Below are 24,618 nucleotides of genomic sequence, written 5' to 3' on the forward strand. Positions count from 1 at the left end.
TCATTCCCATTTTATAGTCAAAGAAACAGGCTCAGAAAGGTTAAGTGATTTGCCCAAGGTCACACAGGTAGCAAGTGGCAGAGCTGATGGGCGAGCCCAGACCCACCGTCCTCCAAAGCTCACACTCTGAACGTTCATGTCCTGCCACTCCTTTTGCCCTTCTTGGATGATTAACTTTCGGATGTGATATCCTGATTCCTGCAAGACTACAGTGCATCTTTTCTGGGATCTCGTTGCTTCTCCTGGAGCCCTCCCATGAAGCTTCTTCCCATGAAGCCCTGGTTGGAGAGGACATTCAAGAAATGCTGAAGGACAACAACTCACATTGAAGAAACCGATGTTGGAGTGCTTCAGTTCCAATTTCAGCTCACTGTGCAGAAAGAGAAGCACAGGTCACCCCACGCTGTGGCTGGTACTTTCTCCCAGGTTCCCCCACCAGTGGGGCATGTGGTACTTGTGGGCAAGGGCATTTCTGGGGGCTGGACACCCAAGGGTTCCTCTGCAATGGGCTTGTGGACTTAAGCCTTTAAGCATGCACTGTGTGGGACTTCCCTGGTGATCCCGTGGTTGAGAGTCCACTTTGCAATCCAGGATTGATCCCTGGTCAGGGAACTAAGATCCCAGATGCCACAGGACGAGTAAGTCCTTGCACCACAACTACCGAGTGATGAAGATCCCACGGGCTCCACCTAAGACCTGACGCAGTCAGAGAAATAAATATGAAGCATCCATTGTGACTTAAGAAGTGACATCGTTAAAATAATGTTCGCTGAGGCTCTTTGATAACTTTAAGAAATTACGATAATGTAAATATTAACCGGAAAAAGTGGAATACAAAAAAAAAAGTAATGTATGCCTCCAATGATATAAAAATGTATAAAAAAATCTGGAAGGAACCATGAAACTATTAATGGTGATGATCTCTGTGTGGCAAAATGATGGGGGATTTTGTCTGTTTTCTTTTAATACTTTGGTAATTTCCAATTTTTCCTTGCCATGAGCATGTGTTACTTTTACAGCATGGCAATAGACAATAAAAATGGGAAAGAGAGGCATCATAAATGATGCTGGCACGTTGACTCCGTCACTATAAAAGCCAAATCTCAACCCCCCCACCTGCCATATTGAACTCCCTCCTCACAGGCTTTCCCTTGGCTGCTGACCTGGTCCCCTTGTTCAGAAATTCTAATTACCCTGGATCAATCTCTGTTTTCTGCTCACAGGGCAGGGGAGTTTTGATAATTCCTCAGTAAAATTGTGTGAGGTCCTCATGAATCCTCCTTACTTTGCTGTCTCATACTCTAAGCCCTTGGCTGTCTTCTCTGACACTGCAGAGACCCCCAAGCCATATGCACAAACTTGAATTCCAGGACCTCCAAAAGCCCCAAATACTCATTGTTAACTTTTTATTTCTGTAGTTATTTATTTTAATTTGGCCACTTGGCATATGGGATCTTAGTTCCCCAACCAGGGATCAAACCAGTGCCCCCTGCATTGGAAGCACAGCCTTAACCACTGGACTGCCAGGGAAGCCCAGCTTCTCTTTTTAAAGATCTCTTAAGGAGATGTTCATTTTAACAGGGTCAGGGCGTTCTATGAGCCAACAGCATCTAACCCTGAGACCAGGAATTCCTTCTAGGGAACCCATTGCACGTATACCTCAGCAGGGAGCAGAGCACAGAGTGGATGAAATGTGGGGCACAGGTGAAGGCTCTGAACAGAGGACACTGCTAGGACAAGTGCCTATTCATCCCCTTCTCTTCCCCAACCCATGGCCTCTTACCTCCCTGTGGTCAATGAACCAGTGATCCTGCTGGAGTTCACATTGATGGTGATGGAGATGTTGGTACTCTAGAGAAGCGAAAGAGGATGATCCAGATTCTCGGCCCATGAAGACATGCTACTGGGTCCAAGAGCGAGAGACAAATCTCCAGAAATAGATACCACAACTAGATGTGGGACATATGAGTGAAAAGCTGCTGCCTAAGGATTATGAGGAGGCAGGAGGCTGGTGGCTCCACAGATGACTTTAAAGAGAGGTGAGCTGAGGTTTCAGACATCTCCATCTTCATGGAAGCATCAGGAAGGGGGAAATAAGCCCAGACTAAAGACACAGAGCATGTGAATGGGGAGACTGTCCATCTGTAAGCAGGCCACCAAAAGTTCAGAGTCCCCAAGCCCTAGGGACATTTAAAGACACCAGTAATTAACATCTATGTTTAGTGATTAAGGTTGACCTGTTACAGATGTGGGGTTGAACCAGGTGACCGTATCTGGAGGCTCCATCAAGCCTGTCCTATCTATGATGGTTAGCTGTTCTACCTGAGTCCATTTCCTCTTTCCAGGAGGTAAGATCTTACCTGCAACACCTGAATGAATGTTTGTGGCAACATCACCGAACATCTCCACTTTGAAACCTGATTGATATCCCAGAGGCTTGTGGTAGGAAAAACGGAACACTGTTTGTGTCCCTACCAAAGGACAGAAGGCTGGCTGCTGCTTAGGCATGCTACTGCTACTGCTAAGTCACTTCAGTTGTGTCCGACTCTGTGCGACCCCGTAGACGGCAGCCCACCAGGCTCCGCCGTCCCTGGGATTCTCCAGGCAAGAATAGTGGAGTGGGTTGCCATTTCCTTCTCCAATGCATGAAAGTGAAAAGTGAAGGTGAAGTCGCTCAGTGTCCGACTCTTCGTGACCCCATGGACTGCAGCCTACCAGGCTCCTCTGTCCATGGGATTTACCAGGCAAGAGTACTGGAGTGGGGTGCCAATGCTGCTTAGGCATAGACAAGGTAATTATCAGTTTGAACAGTGGCCAAGAACTATTGAAGATGAACAGGGAAGGGTCTGTGGCAGAGTCGGCTTCAAGTTTCGTAAGACAACCCACTGGACTACATTTCCTAGCTTCCTTTGCAGTTAGGAATGGCCCTGTGACTGAGTTCTGGCCAAAGCAATGTGTGTCACTTCCCGACCTTATCTTGGATTTCCCAGTCTCCAGAACTATGAGAAATAAATTTCTATTGTTTAAGTCAGCTAGTCTATGATACTTTGTCGTGGGAGCCCCAGCTAAGACAGCACTTGACATATATCATATCTGGAACTCCCCTGGCAGTCCAGTGGTTAGGATTCTGCACCTCCACTGCAGGTGTGATCCCTGGTTGGTAACTAACATCCTGCATGCTGAGTGACTCGGCCGAGAAAATGAAGGAAAAAAAAAAGGCGTCATTTTCTTTTGACCCCCATGTTTTCTGGTGAAAAACATGCTGCCATTGGAAAAGTTTTTCCCTTAGGGATAAGGTGTTTGTTTTCTCTTGCTGCTTTCAAGACTTTTTCTTTACCTCTAATTTTTGGAAATTTAATTATTACATGTCTTGGCATAGATTTCTTTGGGTTTATCTAGTTTGGAATGTGCTCAGCATCTTGAATCTGCAGCTTTATCTGTCTCTTGCTGAATCTGGGAAGTTTTCAGCCATTATTTCTTTGAGTACTTTTCAGCCCCTCCCACTTTCTCCTCTCCTGAGACTGATGGCCTGAATGTTAGATCTTTTGTTCCTGAGGCACTTTTCATTTTTTTTCTTCGGTCTGTTTTTTCTCTGTAGTTCAGATTGGGTGATTTCTACTGTTCTATTCTCTAGTTCCCTTATTCTTTTCTCTCTGGAGCTTAGCAATAAGTTAAATGTTAGTCACTCAGCCATGTCTGACTCTGGGACCCCATGGACTGTAGCCCGCCAGGCTTCTCTGTCCATGGAATTCTACAGGCAAGGATTCTGGGTGGGTAGCCATTCCCTTCTCCAGGAGATATTCCTGACCCAGGGATTGAACCCAGGTCTCCCTCTGTGCAGGCAGATTCTTCATCATCTGAGCCACCAGGAAGCTATGGTAAAACAATTATTGTCTGAAAGTTTTCTATTTTACTAGACTTCGTTTTTCTGGTTCTTTGGGTGAAGAAAGGAGGGTTTTATTTTTTGTTTATTTGTTTTTTTGGGCCCCACATACTGCCACACAGTTCTCAGATCTCAGTTCCCTGATTAGGGATTGAAACTGCAATCCCTTCATTGGAAGCAAAAAAACTAGAGGGGATTTTGATAGGGATCGTGTTGAGTCTGTGAATGAATTTGGACAATATTGCTATTTTAAAAGTTCTTTAAATGTTATGCTTTCTTTAAAAAGGTAATTTGATAATTTTTATTTATAACATTTTAAATAGGTTTATGCAGGAGACACAAGAGACGAATATTTGATCCCTGGGTTGGGCAGATCCTCTGGAGTAGGAAATGGCAACCTACTCCAGTACTCTTGCCTAGAAAATTCCATGGACAAGGGAACCTGGAGGGCTATAGTCCATGCGGTTGCAGAGGGTCTGACATGACTTAGCAACTAAACAACAACAACAACGCTTTAAATTAAATACATTTTTAATTTAAGTAAATGTAACAATGAGGAAGCTAAAAATTTCCACCTCAGCTGGAGTGAATGACTTTTAAGGTTTCTTGCAACTCTGACAATGTTATGATTTGATTAGCTATATCAGGAAGCTTGGCTATTCAGACCAAGTGTGCAAGACCCACTCACAACACACCAGAAATAAATAGCCTTCAGCTACTTTAGCTGTGTAGTCTCCCAGTCCTTTAGCCAAGGGAGGGGCTTCTACCCATAGCAAACATGACCTTTTATTGCCCTGGACAGATTCAGACTTACCGCCCTGATTTGGAAGAGGGGCTTGCGGCCAGCAGACTTGGGCCACAAGTCTTCATCCAGAACGAAGGCCTGGATGTCCATCACTGGCATGAACGTCACATTTCCGGGAGTAAATGTCAGGAATGGAGCTGATTCAGGTGATGTCTCAAGCTCTAGTTCCATATTAGGATACAACCTGGCCAGCTGGAAAAATAGGGCAGATACTAGGGGAGGGTACGAGACAAACAGAGGGACCCTGAGCTGTATTAGGGAAGGCCAGATGGGCAGAACCCCCAAGACTCAAGTCTTCAAAGGCCCTAAACTGGCAGTGGAAAATCATAGGATGGTGGGAATTTTATATAATTTTACATGTATATATATAAATATATTAAGTTAAAAAATATATATAGTATATCAAATGGTTAATGTAGCAATTTAGTTGATAAGAAATACAAATGGCTATAAATAAATGCATACATGTTAAAATTCAATAGTAATGGGGATATGCACACAAAATGTAGTTTCACATTATTCCATGAAAATGGCCAAAAATTTCATACATGTGACAATATCCAATTTAGGAGAAAAGACACTCAAAATAATGAGAGAAAAAATTAGCGAATATTCTCAAAATATTTGTTAGTAGGGAATTATATTTTCAGAACTCTTCTTCAGTGGATGGCTTTATGGTTGGAAAGAGCACTTTGATAATGTATCAGAATGGGTAGAAATACACAATGGGCAAGCTCCAGTAACAGTGGATGGTCACTGTACTGCCTCCTACACTGTGTTGACTAGCATGCAAGTTTGGGGCCAGAGCTGAATTGCCTGGCTCAAGAGAGGGGAGGCTGAGAACTCTTCTCCACTCTGCTCCTGCTACTTTTCAGCTCTGCTCTACATAAACAGCAAACAAATAGTGGTTGTTGGTCTAGACCCCAGTTATTAGCCTGCCCAATATGTCCCATTTGCACCCTGGAAGGATCCTGAATATTTGTCCTGGCTGAGTGTTATCTCCCATTTGATGACGACCAACCCAGCAGCAACTTAGTGGGGGCAGGTACTAGAGTTGTTCCATTTGATAGATGAAGAAACTGAGGCCCAACAAGATTGAGTTCCCAAGACAGGAAGCAGCAGATCCCAGATTCAAACACAGGCAATCTGAATCTGGATCCTGTGTCTTTATGCCTCCAGAAGTCAGAGAATGATGGAAATTTTGAAGCAAAAAAAATCTTAATAACTTACTTAATAGCTTACTTTTATCCACTATGTTAATAAGCTGTTTGTTTGGAGAAAGTTTATGCACAGCTCGTAGATGTCCACACACAATCTCAACATTTGGCCCATGTCAATGGGCTTGTCCTAAGGTCTTACCTGAGGAATAATGGCCCAGAATGAGCTGGTATGCAGCTGGATTGGGAAGTCCAAGGGAATCTGCAGCACACCAAGCAGGAAGCCACTTGAGAAGCAGGACGCCAGAGTAGTTAGAGGCGTGGACTTGGAGGTCAGGCATCGGGGCCTCAGATGCTGCTTCCGCCAGTTTTTGGCTGACTTATGGTTGATAAACTTCGTTAGGTTCTGTATCTGGAAAAGCAGGATGATCATAATAGCACTTGTACAGGGTGTGCGAGGACTGAACGAGATATTCTAAAGGTAAAGAGCTAAGTGCAGGGCCTGGAACATAGGAAGGGCTTAATAAATGTCTGTGATTGTTATTCATCACTTCTCAGGATTCTCCCCTAAAGGGCCAACAAGAGCTGGTAACCACCACAGTCTGGATTTAACGTGCTCTCAGATATGGCTTTCTCCAACCCCAAACTCTTTTTCTGGCCAGAAGTCTCTCATGGTGCTATTCTCTACCCATGCCTTGGACTTATTCATCTTTCCCCTTGGCGAGCCCTGCCTATACCTGTCGACAGCACACCTTCCTCCATCTCTTCCCCCTTCAAGATCCTCACCCTTGGGACTCCCATGGTGGTCCAGAGGCTAAGACTCTATGCTCCCAATACAGGAGGCTCAAGTACGATTCCCGATCAGGGAACTAGACCCCAAATGCCACAACTAAAAATCCCGCATGCTGCAACTGATATCTGGGGCAGCTAAGTAATCAAATATTAAAAAGAAAGATTCCCACTGTTCATTTGGGCTGCTGGGAGTTGGTGATGGGCAGGGAGGCCTGGCGTGCTGTGGTTCATGGGGTCACAAAGAATCGGACATGACTGAGCGGCTGAACCGATACTGATTGTTGTTCAGTCACTAAATTGTCCGATTCTTTGGGACTCCATGGACTACAGCACTTCAGGCTTCCTTGTCCTTCACTATCTCCTGCAGTTTGCTCAAACTCATGTCCATTAAGCTGCTGATGCTATCCAACCATCTCATCCTCTGTTGCCCTCTTCTCCTGCCCTCAATCTTTCCCAGCATCAGGGTCTTTTCCAGTGAGTCAGCTCTTCGCATCAGGTGGCCAAACTATTGGAGCTTCAGCTTCAGCATCAGTCCTTCCAGTGAATATTCAGGGTTGATTTCCTTTAGGGTTGACTGGTTTGATCTCCTTGCTGTCCAAGGGACTCTCGAGAGTCTTCGCTAGCATCAGTTCTTTGGCGCTCAGCCTTCTTTACAGTCCAACTCCATTTAGCACTTATCACACTGGTGATAAGTGCACTGCTCGACTGGGAGCTATGAGGGTGCCCTGCTCAGACCTCCCTTCACAGGCATAAGCTGTGAGCGAAGTAGCTGGTTGACAGGCCCCTACATTCCCTGCCTCACACTCAGGCCTCACACCATTCATGCTGGGACCACCCTCTCCCAGACAGCTCCCAGCCCCTGACTGGGCACAGCCCACGTGGTAGAACTGGAGAATTTTCTCAGATTTCAGGATTCGAGGGGATTGCTTAAGACGTGTCAAACTGAAAGTCACAATCAAGGCTGAAAGTCACAATCAAGGCTTCATTTGCTTACTGCGAGAGAGGAAGCAAGAGAGTAAACAGGAAAGGGCACTGGCCCCGCTGTGTCCCCCTTTTCCCTGTGGCAGGACATAGGATACCATCATGGACCCAGTGGGAGCTGGTGGAGGAGACAGGGAAGGACCAGGAGGCCAGAAAGAAAAAGTACTGACTATTGAGTCAAACTGGAGAAAGCTGTCTTCAAGACCCCCAGGAAGGGATCTCAGCTGAAGTTACCCACCCCCCCCCACCCCCCCCCCCCGCCATCCACAAATAGGCCTCTGAACGGGACGTATCAAGGCTAGGAATGCAGATTGACAGGCGAGGCACGGGCTTGAGTCCTTAAGGGTACCTCCCTCTGGAAACTAGCAAACACTGGCCATGAACCAAGTCTGGACTGGGTGAGACCTGCCAGGTAAAGCTTAATGTAATTGCCACAGGCAGACCTGAAAGATCACACATAGGATTTCACCTTGGAGCCAGACTCCTCTGACGCCCGCCTGATACACACGCCTCTAATAAGCAAGCTTGGTGCTGTGGCTCCCCTTCGGCTTAGCTGAGACTTAGAGACACAGCAGCGCTTCTGCTGCATCTGCCTGCCTTCCCTTTGCTTCACAGCTATCTCAGGTGGCTCAGATGGTAAAGTGTCTGCCTACAATGTGGGAGACCCAGGTTCGATCCCCGGATTGGGAAGATCCTCTGGAGAAGGAAATGGCAACCCACTCCAGTACTCTTGCCTGGAAAATCCCATGGACGGAGGAGCCTGGTAGGCTACAGTCCATGGGGTCGCAAAGAGTCGGACACGACTGAGTGACTTCACTTCAAGGGCTCGTCCCACCTGCTCCATCCTCCAATGCCCGTTATCTCCCCAGGTGTTTTCCTAATAAATCTCTTATAAGTCTGAGGTTGTCTTGGCATCTGCTGCTTGGAGTACCTGATACAACACACAAGAGCCTGTGTTATTTTTTGAAAATACTATCGAGACTTCACTGGCGGTCCAGTGGTTAAAACTTCAAGTTCGAAATCCAGGGGGTGCCGGTTCGATTCCTGGTCGGGGAACTAAGATCCTGCATGTCGCACGGTGCAGCCAAAAATAAAAATTGAAAAAAAAATCATACCGCTACTATAGCTAACATACATACATGCATCAGACTCCAAGTTCTTACAGGCTGTCTCATATAATCCCTGGGGAATAGGCACACTTGGGATTCACACGCACAAAGAGGGAAACTGAGGCACAGCCTGGATTCAGACCCCTATTTGGGAGGCTCCAAATGCCACATTCTTCTCCTGGCTCCCCAGAGCACTCACAGTGGATCTACTGTCCCATCTGATTTTCTCTCCGGGGACCCCCAGCCTCTTCCCTCCCCTACTCACATGCTTATTTTGGATGGTGAATTTCATCTGCCCGGCCTGATGGTAAACCCTGCTGGCCGTGTTGAAGACATATTCGGAGATGGCAAAGTAGATCATGTGGTCGTGTTTCTGGGGCAGCGTGATGGGTGGAGCATCGAAGGGGACTGAGGAGTTCCAGTTTCTGCCGAAGAATTCACCCTGCAGACAGAAGGACACATTGGCCACCAGGGTTCCTACCAGAGAAAATGTCAGGCCCGGGAGGCGGCTGGGCTGGCGATTCCTCTCTAGACTGTAGGGCTGGTGTCTTGGTAGATTCATCTGGCCCCACAGTATGAAGGCCCTAGCAGCTACCTGAAATTCACCTGTTGTAGACTGTTTTCTTTGGGTGGGAGCTGTGTCCTGTGTTCTTCCAGGCCCAGGATGCAGGAGAGGGAGCACTGCCCAGGGAAAAGTATGGACTCTGGAGCTTAACTGTTTGGTTTTGGATCCTGGCCTGCCACTTACTTGCTCTGGGATCTTGGGTAAGTCTCCGACTTCTTTGTGCCTCAACTCCCTCACCTGAAAAATGGAGATGATGTGGGACTTCCCTGGTGGTCCAGTGGTGAGGAATCCGCCTTGCAATGCAAGGGATGAGGGTTCGATCCCTGGTTGGAGAACAAACACCCCACATGCCATGGGGGCAACTAAGCCCATTCGCCATAACTACAGAGCCTGCGCTCTGGAGTGCTCATGCTCTGACTAGAGAGCCTGTGTGCCGCAGGGATAGACCCCGCACGCTGCAGCAAAGATCCCATGTCCTGAAACGAAGACCAACACCGCCAAAAACATTAATTAAAAAAATTTAAAAAGTGGGGATGCTAATGGTTTCTACTTCATAGAGGCGGTATGAAATTTACGTGCATTAACATTTGTACGGGCTTCCCTGGTGGCTCAGAGGTTAAAGTGTCTGCCTGGAATGCGGGAGACCTGGGTTCGATCCTTGGGTCAGTAAGATCCCCTGGAGAAGGAAATGGCAACCCACTCCAGTACTCTTGCCTGGAGAATACCATGGAGGGAGGAGCCTGGTGGGCTACAGTCCATGGGGTCGAAAAGAGTCAGACATGACTGAGCGACTTCACTTTCACTTTCACTAACATTTGTACAAATACTTAAAATAGCACTTGGCTCATAGTGAGAGGAGCTTCCCGAGGTGGCGCTAGTGGTAAAGAATCTGCCTGCCGAGGCAGGAGACATAGGTTTGCTCCAGAAGATCCTCCGGAGGTGGGCATGGGAACTCATTCCAGTATTCTTGCCTGGAAAATCCCATGGACAGAGGAACCTGGCGGACTACAGTCCATAGCGTTGTGAAGAGTCGGACATGACTGAAGCGACTTAGCATGCACACTCAGAGTAAAAAGCATGTAAAGAAAGTGTGAAGTTGCTCAGTCGTGTCCGACTCTTTGCCCCATGGACTGTAGCCTACCAGGCTCCTCTGTCTGTGGGATTCTCCAGGCAAAAATACTGGACTGGGTTGCCATTTCCTTCTCCAGGGGATCTTCCCAACCTAGGGATCGAATCCAGGTCTCCCAAATTGCAGGCAGACACTTTACCGTCTGAGCCACCAGGGAAGCCCTGTAAGTGTTAGGTGTTAGTTAAATAAATAAAACTGGAGAGGGGTGACACTCCAGGACCTGTCTCAACAAGGGTTGTGGGAAAGACCAGAATGAAGACAGAGTGTATTCTTTTCCTACTGCTGCTGTAACAAATGACCATAATCTTAGTGGTTTAAAACAGCAGAGACTGTAGTCCTTCAAGTTTCTGGAGGTTAGAAGTTAAAACTCAAGATGTTGGCAAGTCTGCCTTCTTGAGGCTTCTGGGGTGTATCTGCTTCCTTTTCTACCCTGTAGAGGCCACCTGCATTCCTTAGCTTCTGGACCCTCCCTTTCATCACTCTGACCTTTAGTTTCAAGCTCTTGTTTCTGTTGTCACATTGCCTCCTGTCCTTTATCACCTACCCCCTTATAAGGGGCTTCCCTGGTGGCTCGGATGGTAAAGCATCTGCCTGCAATGCAGGAGATGCAGGTTCGATCCCTGGGTCTGGAAGATCCCCTGGAGAAGGAAATGGCAACCCACTCCGGCACTCTTGCCTGGAAATCCCCACAGTCAGAGGAGCCTGGGGGCACAAAGAGTCGAACTCGACTGAGTGACTAAGCACAGCACATGATGACAGCAACGTGAAAGTGAAGTGAAGTCACTCAGTCGTGTCCGACTCTTTGTGACCCGGTGGACTGTAGCTCACCAGGATCCTCCGTCCATGGGATTCTCCAGGCAAGAATACTGGAGTGGGGTGCCATTTCCTTCTCCAGGGGATCTTCCTGACCCACAGATCAAACCCAGGTCTCCTGTATTGCAGGCAGACGCTTTAACCTCTGAGCCACAGCTAGCCTACTAATCCAGGATAATCTTGTCATTTCAAGATCCTTCATTTAATTAAACATTTTACCGTATATTTCAAAATCCCATTTGCCATACACAGTAAAATGTTCAGATTCTGAGGACTGGGACACGGACGTCTAAGGGAGACATTTTTCAGTCTACTAAGGGAGTAAGGCAGGTAGTGATAATACTGTACCCTTACACATACTACATGCCAGGCACTTGGCTATGCACATTATACACATCTCACGTAATTCCTGTAGTCACTTTATGATATAGGCTATTATTATTCAAATTCCATGGAGGCTCAGAAAAGTTAAGTAATTCTCCCAAGATTCTTCAGCACATAAGTGCTAGGGTCTTCTGGATTCCAGACAGATTTACTATGCTGGTTCAGAGACCTCATCTTGGGTTTTGTTCTGCCGTGTGTGCTGTGTATCACATCTTCCCACTGTGGGCACTGGTCAGGGACATGGACTGACAAGCAGATGGTCTGGAGGAGAGGAGAAGCCAACTCTGAGAGGGAGAACTGGATTTCTGCCAGTCCCCGGCTCCAAGGCCCTTTCTCTACAGCCCCTTACCTTGAAGGGTGTATCCAGGCCTTGGAAGGTCACCTGGGGAGCTCCTACTAAACGGTAGTCAATGCCGGCAATCTGGTCAATCATTGAGGTGACTATGAGCAGGAAAGAGACAGTATTATGAACAAGGGAGCCAAACACAGTTGTTCAAGTTGTGCATTGTGCAAATCTACGGAGCTCTTTTCCCATATAGTCTTTGGAGAGTGAAAATGGGGTTGGTGCTGATCAATGGTAACTTCAGTCACAAAGAGAGTGAGTGCTTCATAACCTCATTCATTCAATATTTATTGAGTACTTGCTATATACCAGGCACAATGAATGCAAGAGGCTGATGAAACAGGTTAGTAGGAGAGTCAAAGTCTCTGTTCTTCTGGAGCTGGCAATCCAGAAGGGAAAAAAAGAGAAGTATTTGAGCAAATAGATATAAAGTCACAACTCTTCTAGGTAGCATAAAGTCACAGGATGATGCTAGCCATATAAAGGGGGTGAAACGGGGGATATAGAGTCAGGGGAGGTTTTGCTTGGGCCGAGATCTGAAGGAGGAATAGGTGTCAATTGGTTGGCAGGGCAGGCAGAAGGGGGGACTCAGGGAAGGATGTTCCTGGCAAAGGGAACGACACATGCAAAGATCTTGTAGAAGTATGGGACATGGTGTATTAGTGGAATCCCAGGGACCCATGTGGCAGCCAAGTTGCCCAGAGCAAGATGAAGCTGGCAGTCAGGCCTGCCCATGGGATGCTGTATCACCCACTGCGGGGTTGATGTTCTGATAGTCAGGGGAGTCTTTGATGGCTTTAAGAAGAAGGGAGGATCTGACCTGATGTATGATTGTACAAGGTCCTTTGGATGCCGGATGGGCAAGGCTCAGGGGTGCATGGGAATCTCAGAGCACACCTGTTTTGTTCAAGCAGCCAGTACAGAGTCAGCATGTGATTCTCCCATGTATTTGTAATCCTTTGCTCACTGGTGCACCCAGCAGGTTGCTGAGTCCCCACCCTCAATCACCTTATGCCCCCGTCTCCAGACAGCAGACCCTCATATGTCCAACCATGTAGGATGGAGAAATACTCGATGGGGAAAATTCTCCCAGGGTTCTTGGGAGATGATGGTGATGGTTCCAGGGGTAATGTGTGCCACGGCACCTGACAGCACCCAGAGAAGAGAAGAAGGCTGCAAACCTGGCAGAGTGCGGAGATAGGGCTCCAGGCGGGAGGCTGCTGACTCCTTGACCATTTTGCAGATCTGCCGAAGTGGACGAGACAGCCACGTGAGTCCTTCCACATCTCTCTCCCAGACCATGTCCCTGCCCACTTCCTCACTGCCACTTCAGGAACCATGGGTCATATGCCCGCCCTGTAGGCAGGTGAGTGGAGGGGAGGGAGAATATGGTGAAAATGGAGACAAGACCTCCATCAACCACAACACTTGGTCACTGCCCATTTGTGTTTGCCCAGCTTAAGTTCCTAGACTTTTCTGGAACCCTCATTAAAAGCAGATGGTGGTCAAGTCAGCACTTCCCTGAAGTCTGCTCTTGCCATGGTCTTCAATTCAATGTCTTGGTTGCTAAGTGCCCAGAAGTGCAGTATGCATTTATTAGACAGCAGAGGTTGGTGGGGGGAACTTCCCTGGCGGTCTAGTGGTTAAGACTTCGCCTTCCAATGTATAGGGTGTGGTTGGGGAGCTAGGATCCCACATGCCTCCTGGTCAAAAAGCCAAAGTATAAAACAAAAAGCAATATTGTAACACATTCAATAAAGATTTTAAAAGTGGTCCACATCAAAAAATATTTTAGAAAAGAGAAAAGAGACAGAGGGATCAGAGGGACAAAACAGAAAAGCTTCTAGGTGCAGGAGGCAGCTCTTATATCAGAGGCTCCACCGCCCCATCTTCCTGCTCCTTTGCCATCTCTTCCTACTGGGATTCCTTGCCATCTGGGATTAGCGGATCTGTGAAGGGGCTCCGTGCCTGGTCTGCAGGCAGTACTCAGTAGGGCCACCAGAGGGCGCCCCAAAGCACAGCCAGGAGAACTCCGTTCCTCAGCCAGCCACCCAGCTTCCTCCTCCGTGTCAAGAATGGGAGAGACCAGAAGTTGGAAGCTTGTCACTTCCTAACGTTAGCCATATCTATACTATTTCTATGAATTTTCCCTTCTTACCTGTTAAAGTAATTAATATTTCTTTTATACTGAAAGTGAAAGTGAAGTCGCTCAGTCGTGTCCGACTCTTTGCGACCCGCTGGACTGTAGCCCAATAAGCGTCTCCATCCATGGGATTCTCCAGGCAAGAATACTGGAGTGGATTGCCATTTCCTTCTCCAAGTGGCATTTTAAAAACTATATAGTCACTTAGTCATGTTAGACTCGTGACCCCATGGACTGTAGCCCGCCAGGCTCCTCTGTCCATGGAATTCTCCAGGCAAGAATACTGGAGTGGGTTGCCATTTCCTTTTCTGGGGGATCTTCCTGATCTAGGGATCAAACCCCGGTCTCCTGCACTGCAGACAGATTCTTTACTGTCTGAACCACCAGGGAAGCCCCTAAAAACTATAGACGTTTAATAAAAAATACAGAAAACTACCACTGTTTTCAAAGGGAAACTGTTACCCTTGGCATAAACAGGATATACCTGGGGAAAAAAGTGGGAAAAGCCACTCTGCAAGGTGGGCTAGATATAGCTGCCCACAAGATAATGCCCCTTCTTTGTTAAAGGAAAGTGTTCAGCACATATTAGCCCTAAATGGAGACTTCCCCTTTGACATAAAAGAGAAAAGGGACCACATAGGGAATCCCTTGTTCATTTTATCATTCTGCATAATTTAAATGATTATGGGGGAGCTGTCCCCACTTTGGGAACCACTGTTTGATGCAAACTCCAAGTCAGCCTGTGTCCGGTGCACCTGGCCTGGCTTCTCCTGAAGCAGAGGGTATGGGCAGCGCTCCCGGGCAGCCAGCCCTTCCAGGCCTGCATCCATCCACCCCCAGCCCCTCTCTCTGCAGAGCCACCTGGGGCTTTGCACTCACAGCCCCATGGAGGCCGGTCAGTGACCGCATCCTTGGAAACTGTTCTTGTGCTTAGCCTTTCTGACACCTGCCCCGCTTCCCACTGGACACATGGCTCCCGGATTTTTCTGGCCCATGTTTCCTGTGTTGGTAGGGCAGAGACCACCCTTGCCTCTGGCCTCAACATGCTGCACAGGGCTACAGGAGCATACATGTCTATGAAAATAAGCTTGCCCTCCCCCTTTTTTAAGCTTGCCCCCTTTACCTAGCTGCTCTTCTGTACTAGGCACTGGTCAGTGCCTGTAGCTATGATGTCGTATGGTCCTCACAATAGCCCTCCAAGGTAGGTGCTACGATTCTTTCTATTATTTTTTTGGCTGCACCTCACGGCATGCAGAACTTCCCCAATTAGGGAAGGAACCTGCAGCCCCGCCCCCTGCAGTGGAAGTGGGGAATCTTAATCACCGGCCCACCAGGGAAGCCCTATTTCTATTTTATAGATAAAAATCCTAAGGTCCAGAGAAGTTAGGCCAGTTAACCAAGGCATCACAGCCAGCAAAGTGGCAGAGCTGGGATTTAAACCCAAAGTATCTGCTTACAGAGTTCATGCGCTCAACAGTCCTCACTGTTGAAGGAGGTGAAACCCAGTTGGGAAATGACTCTGGAACAGTAATAACGTGAGTCCTCTGAACACACCCAGTGTACCTCTATCTAATCAAATCCTCAGAGCTCCCTTCAAAATAGGGGTTATTGTCTCCATTTAACCAATGAGGAAACTGAGACTCCAGGGGGGGTCCCTCAATTTGCCCGAAGATACACAGAGGGGAAATGGAAGAGGTACCTCTTTGCCTCTAAGACCAAGCCTTTTTGTAGAGGTGAGAGATACCAAGGGCTGACCTCACTGCTGTTTTCAATGTGGTGCATTTTATCGGATCAGGATAGGGAACATTATTTGAGAAATATTTCCCTCTATTTGAGATAAGAAAGATATCCTAGGTTTTCTCCCTGAAACTCTTAGATTTATTTTGGCATTTAAATCCTTAGACCACAATAAATAAATAAATAAATCCTTAGACCAAAAAATAAAAATAAAAAATAAAAAAATCCTTAGACCACCTGGAGTTGATTTTTGTATATGGTGTGAGGAAAGGACTTAAAGTCACTTCTCCATATCTAACATTATTTATAACAAAGATATCACTCTATCAGTTCCAAATGCCAATTTAGCATGTGTGGTTATACAAATCTGGGAAAGCCTTGACATTTTCCTTTACATCATGAATGAAGAAGCTTTTGCTAAGCAAATTCCAATGACAACATATTTAAGAGCCAAGACTGTGTCTACACACCAAACGTGTACATGCCGATGATCTGCGTGTTAACTACAAATCTGCTCATCCTTTTGTTTACCTTTTGTTCCAAGATGTTTTTGACATTGTTTTCAATTCTTTCATGGAAGAGGTTCAGGATCCAGCTGGAGAAAAGAGGAAATCAGGTCAGAGCCCACTTTATGATTAGCTGAGACTCCTAAGAGAGGGCTAGTGCTGGCACTAGTGGTAAAGAAACTGCCTGCCAAGGCGGGAGACACAGATGTGGGTTGGATTCTTGGGTCGGGAAGATCCCCTGGAGGAGGGCACCGGCAATCCACTCCAGTATTGTTGCCTGGCGAATGCCATGGACAGAGGAGCCTGACCAACGACAAGTCCAGGGAGCCCTAAGGAGCTGGACACAACTGAGTGACTAACACTTTCACTTTCACTTCCCGAGAGAAGGGTTACCCATGGATCTGAGCTTTCCCATGTGCTATTCCAAGAAGGGACCTGGCCAGATGAATTTGATCCGAGGGATGGCGACCATAGTATGCTGCTAAATCAGAAATATAGGTGAGAGTAGGCTAGTTAGGGGTGTGGTATTAACTATGCACATCAACATCGCCAATATTCTTTTCCTTCCACAAAATCCACTCATTTCCTATTTCCAGTCCTGGTGGTTCAGTGGGACTAACCCTACTCCTAACCCCTAGGTCTAGAGGTGGGCCCTAGACCCTGGCTCAGCCAGTAAGAGTCCAAAATGATTGATCCAAGGAATGGTCTTGTCACCCCACATTGACCAACAAGAACTTGGTCAAAGTTCTTATTGGCCAATGCTTTACCTGGAGCCCTATGGAAAAGGTTGCTCCTGCTTGCTGAGATGGTGGGCTCTAACTGACAAGGAAACCTGGCTTCCTGAGACTATCTCTGCCACTCTAAGAGTGGAGGACCCTGTCTGAGACTGAGCAGACCTAGACCCAGGAGACAGAGAGATTCCTGGCAATATCAAACACCTGAAGCCAATCGCAGCTTTGGCTTCCTCCATGGACTTTTGGGGCTTCCCTGGTGGTTCAGTGGTAAAGAACTTGCCTGCCAATACGGGAGATGTGCGTTCAGTTCCTGGGTGGGGAAGATCCCCTGCAGGAGGAAATGGCAACCTGCTCCAGTATTCTTGCCTGGGAAATCCCATGGCCAAAGGAGCTCGGTGGGCTATAGTCTAGGGGGTTGCAAAATCCTCTAACATGACTTAGTGACTGAGCATGCACAGACTTTTTAGGTATATGTGAGCCAGTCAAGTCCATTCTCAATGCTTAAACACCTGAGTTGAATTTCTGTAACTTGCAACTTAAAGGAGGCTGGCGAATTTGTATGTCAAAAATTTTAAAGATTTCTTGGGGAGAAGAAACGGTGGACCGAGAAGAATAAGAATGGATATGAATAATCTGCTTAGAAAACATGAAATATGTGGCTCTTAAGCATGCACAACATTATTCACAATATAGCACTCACTAAAACTGAGACACTGTTACCTTTCAGATTGGCAAAAAGCTTAATCTCTGATGATCTGCCCGTGATGGCGATTGTACTTTCTTACCTTGCTAATGGATATGAAAACTAGCAAGTCCCTTGGAGGGCAGTTTGTTGGTAAATATTAAAATTACAAAATGCACATACCAATTTAAGAATAAATCCTAGAGTTTATTTGACCAGGTATAAAATGATATTATTCCCCAAGGTTATTCTTCTAGCATTATTTATAGTAACAAATGACAGGAAGAAACCCTCACTCCCAAACTAAAAATGTATTTATAGAGGACTAACTATATATGTTTTGAAAAGTTAAAGTGTTAGTTGCTCAGTCGTGTCTGACTCTTTGCAACCTCATGGGCTGTAGCCTACTAGGCTCCTCTGTCCATGGAATTCTCCAGGCAAGAAGCTCCCCTGCCAACTCCATTCTGCTCTTCTCTGTGTCCTGGAGGGCTGATGTCTAGAGATTCATCTCCCAAACTCTCTTGCTCTCTGGCTGCTGGTTGTTTTGGCTAATCGGAGGCACAGGCAGGAAGGAGAGAGGAGATGGGGTGCTTATACCAGGCGCCTCCCTGTTGGACACTACAGTCCGGTCCCCTGTCCCCTCCTCTGAGATTTCAGTTCTTTCCGGCTCTGGTAACTCCCTTGCCCCCTTGCCTCCCTTGCTGAACACTCCTTCATCCTGCCCACACTCGAGTTAATATTCCCCTCTTGTTTGCCACTGACTCTTGTCAGTTAAGCCTTTCGAGTTGCCCTCTGTGTCCTGTTGGGATCAGTGATGAAGTGCCAACCCAAACACAGTGAGAGGCTGTCACCCCACAGACCACCACCGTTCATTCCATATTCACTGAGCGGACCCTCCAGGGAAATCACTTTGAAATGCGGGCTTACCTTGAAAGACAGTCTTGCCCAGGCATTGACAAACTGTTTCTTAAAGGGCCAGACTGTCAATACTTTTGGCACTGCATGCCAAATGGTCTCTGCCAACTACTCAACACTGCTGTTGTCAGACTAAAGCAGTCCTGGACGAATGGGCATGGCTGTGTTCCAGTGAAACTTTGCTTACTGGTGGCTGTGACTTCCCTAGTAGTCTAGGGGCTAAGACCCCATGTTCCCAATGCAGGGGGCCCAGGTTCAATCCCTGGTCAGGGAACTAGATCCCATGAATCGCAACTAAGAAGTTGCTTGCCACAACTAAAGATCCCACGTGCAACAAAGATCAGTGATCCCACATGCAGAACTAAGACCTGGTGCAGCTAAATATACAAATGAATATTTAAAAATAGATAAATTTAAGCAATGGTTGGCAGGTGGATTTGGCCCCTAGGCCTTACTTAGTTCATTGACCTCTGATCTTGATGGATCCTCAGTATTGCTCTTATGTCCCATCAGAGGCATCGCTTGGGTGAGCTGGATGCTGAGGCAGCTCTGACAATCTCCAGCAGGTGTGTTTGGGGGTCACTTACCTTATGTGTCCAGAAATTTCAATGCTGACATGGCCGATGGAGTTGTGGCAGTGGGTCACGGAGACAGTGGGTCGCCCAGACTGGTCCTTGTCCAAGTTCAGAGAAACCAAGATGGACATGCCATCCACACTCAGATCAAATGTGCCATGTAAGGTGCTGGGTGGGAGAAATGAGAAGCAAAGGGTATAGAGTCAGTCACCTCCCAGAAGATGAGCCAAGCTTATGCAGAACCAGGTTTGTCTCTCAATCCCCACCAACTAGTTGTGGGTCCTGAGTCTCAATTTTTAAACTTCCCAGGTGGGGTAGTAGTAAAGAATCTGCTTGTCAATGCAGGAGACATAAGAGTCTTGGGTTCCATCTCTGGGTCAGGAAGATCCTCTGTAGAAAGAAATGGCAACCCATTCCAATATTCTTGCCTGGAGAATCCCCATGGACAGAGGAGCCTGGTGGGCTGCAGTCCATAGGGTTGCAGAGTTCGGACACGAGCGGTTTAGCATGCACACATAGCTGGTGTCGAGTATTTGCTGTGTGCCGGGCACACTGCTAAATGCCTTATAACTGTTATTTTATATAAGCTGCAACTGCACTTATGAGGTGGATTATTATTGACCCCATTTTACAGATAATGAAACTAAGGCTTAGGGATGATCAGATCTGTGTCATTTATTGACTGGAGAGGTTTCAGCCCAGAAAGGGAATTCCACTGGGGGAGGACATTTTGTTTTGTGTTATGCAGTCTCTAAGTCGTGTCCACCTCTTTTGCAACCGCATGGAGCCCGGCAAGGCTCTTCTGTCCCTGGGGCAAGAATACTGGAGTGGGTTGCCGTTTGTTTCTCCAGGGGATCTTCCCAACCCAGGGATCAAACCTATGTCTCCTACTTGGCAAGCGGATTCTTTCCCACTGAGCCACCAGGGAAGCCCAGGAGAGGATATGACCTTGCCCAAAGTTGAGACACAGTCTAACGCCAGTACTACTCACATGAAAGACTTTTTCACCTTCCAGTTCCCACTGACAGATACATGGTTATTGGACAAGGAGGCTTTGATACCCTGTCTTGGGTGTAGACTCAGCTGGGAGTTCCGGAGTAAGAAGTGATGGATCCTCATTCTAGGGAAGGAAGACAGATCATGAGACTCAGAAAAACCAGGGGCACTTCAGTCCTCTAAATGAATCTTGAGAGTCCCCTTCAGCCTCTCACACTCTTTCAAGTTTACCAACTTAAACCAAAAAGGACAAATCATTTCATTCACATCCTTCATGGTCTGCTCAGGTTTTACCTCCTCCAGGAAGCCTTTCTTCCCCAAGCTTCCAAGACCAAAGACCTTCCTCTTGCCTCTGACACCCACCCTCACGAGCTGCCCTTGTCTATCTTACTGGATTCTCACCACCTTGAGGACCTTGTGGATGGTCTGCCCCTGCCCCCGTGCCGTCTGCCTGCCTTTCTGTAGAAAAACTTTAGTCAAAGAATACATTTAATTGGAGAAGTGAGAAAACACAGAAACAAAGGAAAATAGTCAAACCAGAACAAACAAGAATACTTTAGTCATTAAAGAAAAAACCTTTAGTTCCTGCTCAAGGGCTTTAGATAATATTCTGAGCCATGTCCTTTGAGCCATTTTGTATATAGTGAAACCCCCACTATGTGGAAGAAGTTAACCACATGATGGCCAGAAGGTAGCTATGACGTAATTCCAAGAATCAGCATCCAAGAAATGGGAACAAACCAACTCTGTAACTATAGACTAATTTTACTTAAAAAGAGTCAAAATGATGCTGATCAGACCACTGAATGGCCAATTCCAGGATGACTGGCGGAGCTGACTGTGCCGCTTCTGCATGCAGCCCGGTCCCTCCACCTACACACCCCTGAAACTCTTGCCCACTGATTGGCAGCGGGGAGTTGGCCTTTGGAACTGACTCCACCCTCTCCTTTGTTTGTGGCCTCTGAAATAGCACAAACTTTCCTTTCCACCAAACTTTCCCCTTTCAAATGGCAAGCATCTGGATCTCACTTGTGTAACACTGCGAGCTGGCTTTGCATCGTGTATCCTTCAGCTTCCCTTTTGTATTCCCACCCTAACCCACTTGGAATACAAATAAGAGCTCACTATTTAGATCCTGGGACCTGTGGGGCATACATATGAGAAATATGCTGTAGACACACTTTTCTTTTCCTATAGAGTTTAAAAAAAAACAAAAAATATTGTTCACTTTCCCTTACAGCCTCAATCAACTGCAGGTGAGTAGCAGTGACCCCTCTGCTCTGGTCATTTGTTGTTTTTTTTTGTTCACAGATCCATTGCTTCTTCATCCCTTCTTCTAAACATATGTTAGCTGGGAATGATGTGTGCAAACTACATTTCCCAGAATTCTTTGCACCTGGTGTCTGGTTAGGACTGGCCAATGGGATGCTTTGGGAAGAGATGAGTGGATAGGCAAAGAGGAGAAGCCAGGATATTTTTTCTCCTCTCTGCCTCAGATTGTGTCTTGGTAGTGTTGGTTATATTTCCACATTGGGGCAGCTCCTGCAGACAGCCCGTTCCTTCATGATCTTAGCTCCTTTCTAGAGACCCTGGATCTTGTACTCTGTTGATTTTGTCTTTTGTCTTGTCTTTTTCTCTCTAGCTTTTAGGGATGTTAGTAGCTTTTCATTGCTGCTAATTTTAGGTTGTGTCATCATTCTCAAAGTGGCTTTTCAACTCTTCCAACACCTTTGTAGCAAATTCCTTATATGCAGTTCCCTCCACTGAAGTTCCTGGCGTGGGTTTTCTACTTTCCCAGCTAGTGCCTGATGGATACATTCACCCTGCCTGGGACACTCATCTTCATTACTCACTGTGGTCATTTAAGTTGGTGGTTTTTGTCAGATCAACACTTATTTGTCCACTCAACAAAAATTCATTGAGATTCTCCTGCTCTGTCAGACCTGGCTCCAGGCACAAAAGCCATAGAGATTCAAAACTCAGTCCTTGCCCTTGGAGAGCTTACAGTTGGTGGTAAATCCGGATGTTAACAGACCACAGTAACTCACTGTGAACATCAACTGCAAGGGGGTGCTCTAGGGCTGCGGTAAGGAGCATCGCCCTGTAAGTGGCATGTCCTGGATATTTTCTGTCTGTGCATAAATTTAAAATGACTTCTTTTTGCCGACTGTCTCAGGGAAATTGTCTTGAGAGACTTGAGAAGGATTCCAAGAAGCAGCCTTTTCTGTCAGTGATGGACAAACGATCCCCAAGAACCTATTCTGGACACTGAGGAAGCTGGGGAAGGAGAATTCATATAATCAAAGAATGAATGAAAAAAGAGTAAGGGGTGAGGACTCTAGGGCTGAATATGAGAAAGCTGGAGGGAGTGTAAGATTAGTTACATCTCACAGGGAGGGAGAAGGGGAACCAGGGCTGTTAACCAGAGACCAGGAGGCTCCTGCTTCATTTCTTACTGGGGATATGTGTGGATGCTATCTTCAAGGGGTAGTATGCAAATAAAATGTGGACAGGGTCCAGAAAGGCTTAAAGTCCTTGATTGCAACCCCTAACAGGCTCTGAGGGGTTGATGGTACATCTCAAACAAGTCCTTGATCTGGAGAGTAGCCAGGGTTCCCTGTGTATTAGTCCCTCAGTCGTGTCCAACTCTTTGTGATCCCAGGGACTGTAGCCTCTCCCCACGGAATTCTCCAGGCAAGAATACTGGAGTGGGTTGCCATTCCCTTCTCCAGGGGATATTTCTGACCCAGGGATCAAACCCAGGTCTATCGCATTGCAGGCAGATTCTTTACCATCTGAGCCACCAGGGAAGCACCCAGGGTTCCCTGGCAGAGGAAGAATCCAGAGCTGATCTTTGTAGGGCTGACATAGGAACTGATGAATGGTTTCTAATTCAGATGATTCAAAAAACACATAGCACCTTCCAAAAGTCCCACAAGAGCTGGCCACAATCCCTTTACCTTTAGTCCAAGTGATGGCTCAATGTTTATCCCCCTTCCCCATGACCCTAGGTCCCCATTCTTCCCTTTCTGCTGCCCCCGTGGAGGAGAACAGAGACCTCACCCACTAAACACATAGTTCACACTTCCAAGCCAACCAATTCCGTAGCTTCCTGACAAATCAGGCAACTTGATGGTGGACAGGTCATTCTTCAGGGTGGCTACTCCATATTGACGGGCTGGAGGGACATAGAGTTAACACATTCAGTGGGAGGTAGCTAAGTATAACAGTTGAATGGCTGGGCTTTGGAGTCATGTGGACTGGGATGAAATGCAGGATTTATCACATACTATTGTAATCCCAAGCAATTTCCTTATACTCCCTGAGCCTCAGTTCCCCCATCTGTAAAATGGTAACAACAACAACGATGATGATGATACTAACCTGAGTCTGAGAATTAAATTAGATCATGAATGCAAAGTGCCAGGTTAGTGGCAATCATTGTTATTTATTCATCCAGATCAAGGTCGTGGAAGCAGTAGTGGGATACAGTGGGGCTTTTGAGGAATACCTAACTGCAGTTTGGTCAAACCTTAGAGTTTTTGACTATTGCCTGGGTCATGTGAACAATGCAGATGTCCGTATCCAACTTCATCCAGTCTCAGGTGGGTCTCTGGGGTCTGTATTTTAATATGTATCCCAGCAACTCTAATATGGGTGGTCCATGGACCACCCTGGGAAGAAATACTGATCTAGTCCTATCCTTGGCTTCTGTCATTCAAGATGAGGAATCTGAAGCCCCAAGGTTTCTAAGGCTGATATCCAAGGTTTCTAAGCCAGGCAGTGGCAGAACCTCAGCCTGTGACTCCTCAACCTGATGACCACACCACTTTGGTGGGCAGAAATGAGCCCCAGAGGAATCACACCCCCTCTTACCATATTCCAGGCCTTTTCCGGTGATTCTGACCATGAACCCGGGATTAGGTGTTCCTTCTCCAAACCTGGTGAACTCTGCCAGCAACAGTAGGGCGACTACCATATAGTATGGTCTGGCCATCATCCTGTCCTCAGCTCCTTCCTGGGCAGGGATGGGTCACAGTCTCTTTGTAGGAGCCTCCCTTAGTGAAGGTGATAGCAGAATCTTAGGTGCTTATAAAGCCAGCGGCGGGATGAGGAACTGAGCCAGCTAGGAGGGGCTGAGAAAGTTCAAGGCTTTGGGGCAGCCCAAGTTTCACCAGCTTGAGATGCAGGGCAAAGGTTGCTTATGAAACTTTTTGAGGTTTCTTTCTGGCTTGAGAGCAGAAGTAGTAGAACAAACTCAAGCCGCTTCCTTTTCCAATAGCTGCTGCCCAGGGCTGCCAGTGGAGCCAGCCTCCCCACACCTCTCTCCCTAGCTGAACACCCTCCATTCATTCCCTGTTATCTACAG

The 24,618-nt window shown here is 46.9% G+C and overlaps 1 protein-coding gene across 1 annotated transcript; it reads right to left on the reverse strand.

Annotated features, from left to right (window-relative positions):
- Positions 1-24,331, reverse strand: LOC147360263 (lipopolysaccharide-binding protein-like). The gene is made up of 12 exons (XM_086331895.1): positions 24,126-24,331; positions 23,313-23,427; positions 20,245-20,373; positions 19,266-19,421; positions 16,373-16,436; positions 13,143-13,206; positions 11,968-12,059; positions 8,993-9,169; positions 6,048-6,257; positions 4,698-4,880; positions 1,784-1,851; positions 1-370 (listed from the first exon to the last, which is right to left on the reverse strand). The coding sequence occupies exons 1-12, from the start codon at positions 24,247-24,249 to the stop codon at positions 1-3; spliced, it is 1,752 nt and encodes a 583-aa protein (XP_086188021.1). The 5' UTR covers positions 24,250-24,331.
- Positions 24,332-24,618: the final 287 nt, after the last annotated feature.

Source organism: Bos grunniens, chromosome 13 (assembly GCF_055505025.1).
Source record: "Bos grunniens cultivar Pamir isolate PY7600 chromosome 13, Bosgru_T2T1.0, whole genome shotgun sequence".
NCBI classification, from domain to species: Eukaryota; Metazoa; Chordata; class Mammalia; order Artiodactyla; family Bovidae; genus Bos; species Bos grunniens.

Coding starts and splice junctions, on each gene's coding strand:
- LOC147360263 (XM_086331895.1), bottom strand. CDS start 24,249: ATGATGGCCAGACCATACTATATGGTAGTCGCCCTACTGTTGCTGGCA. Junction 20,374..23,312: donor GTGAACTATGTGTTTAGTGG/GTGAGGTCTCTG, acceptor TTCCTTCCCTAG/AATGAGGATCCATCACTTCT. Junction 12,060..13,142: donor CTATCTCCGCACTCTGCCAG/GTTTGCAGCCTT, acceptor TCCTGCTCATAG/TCACCTCAATGATTGACCAG.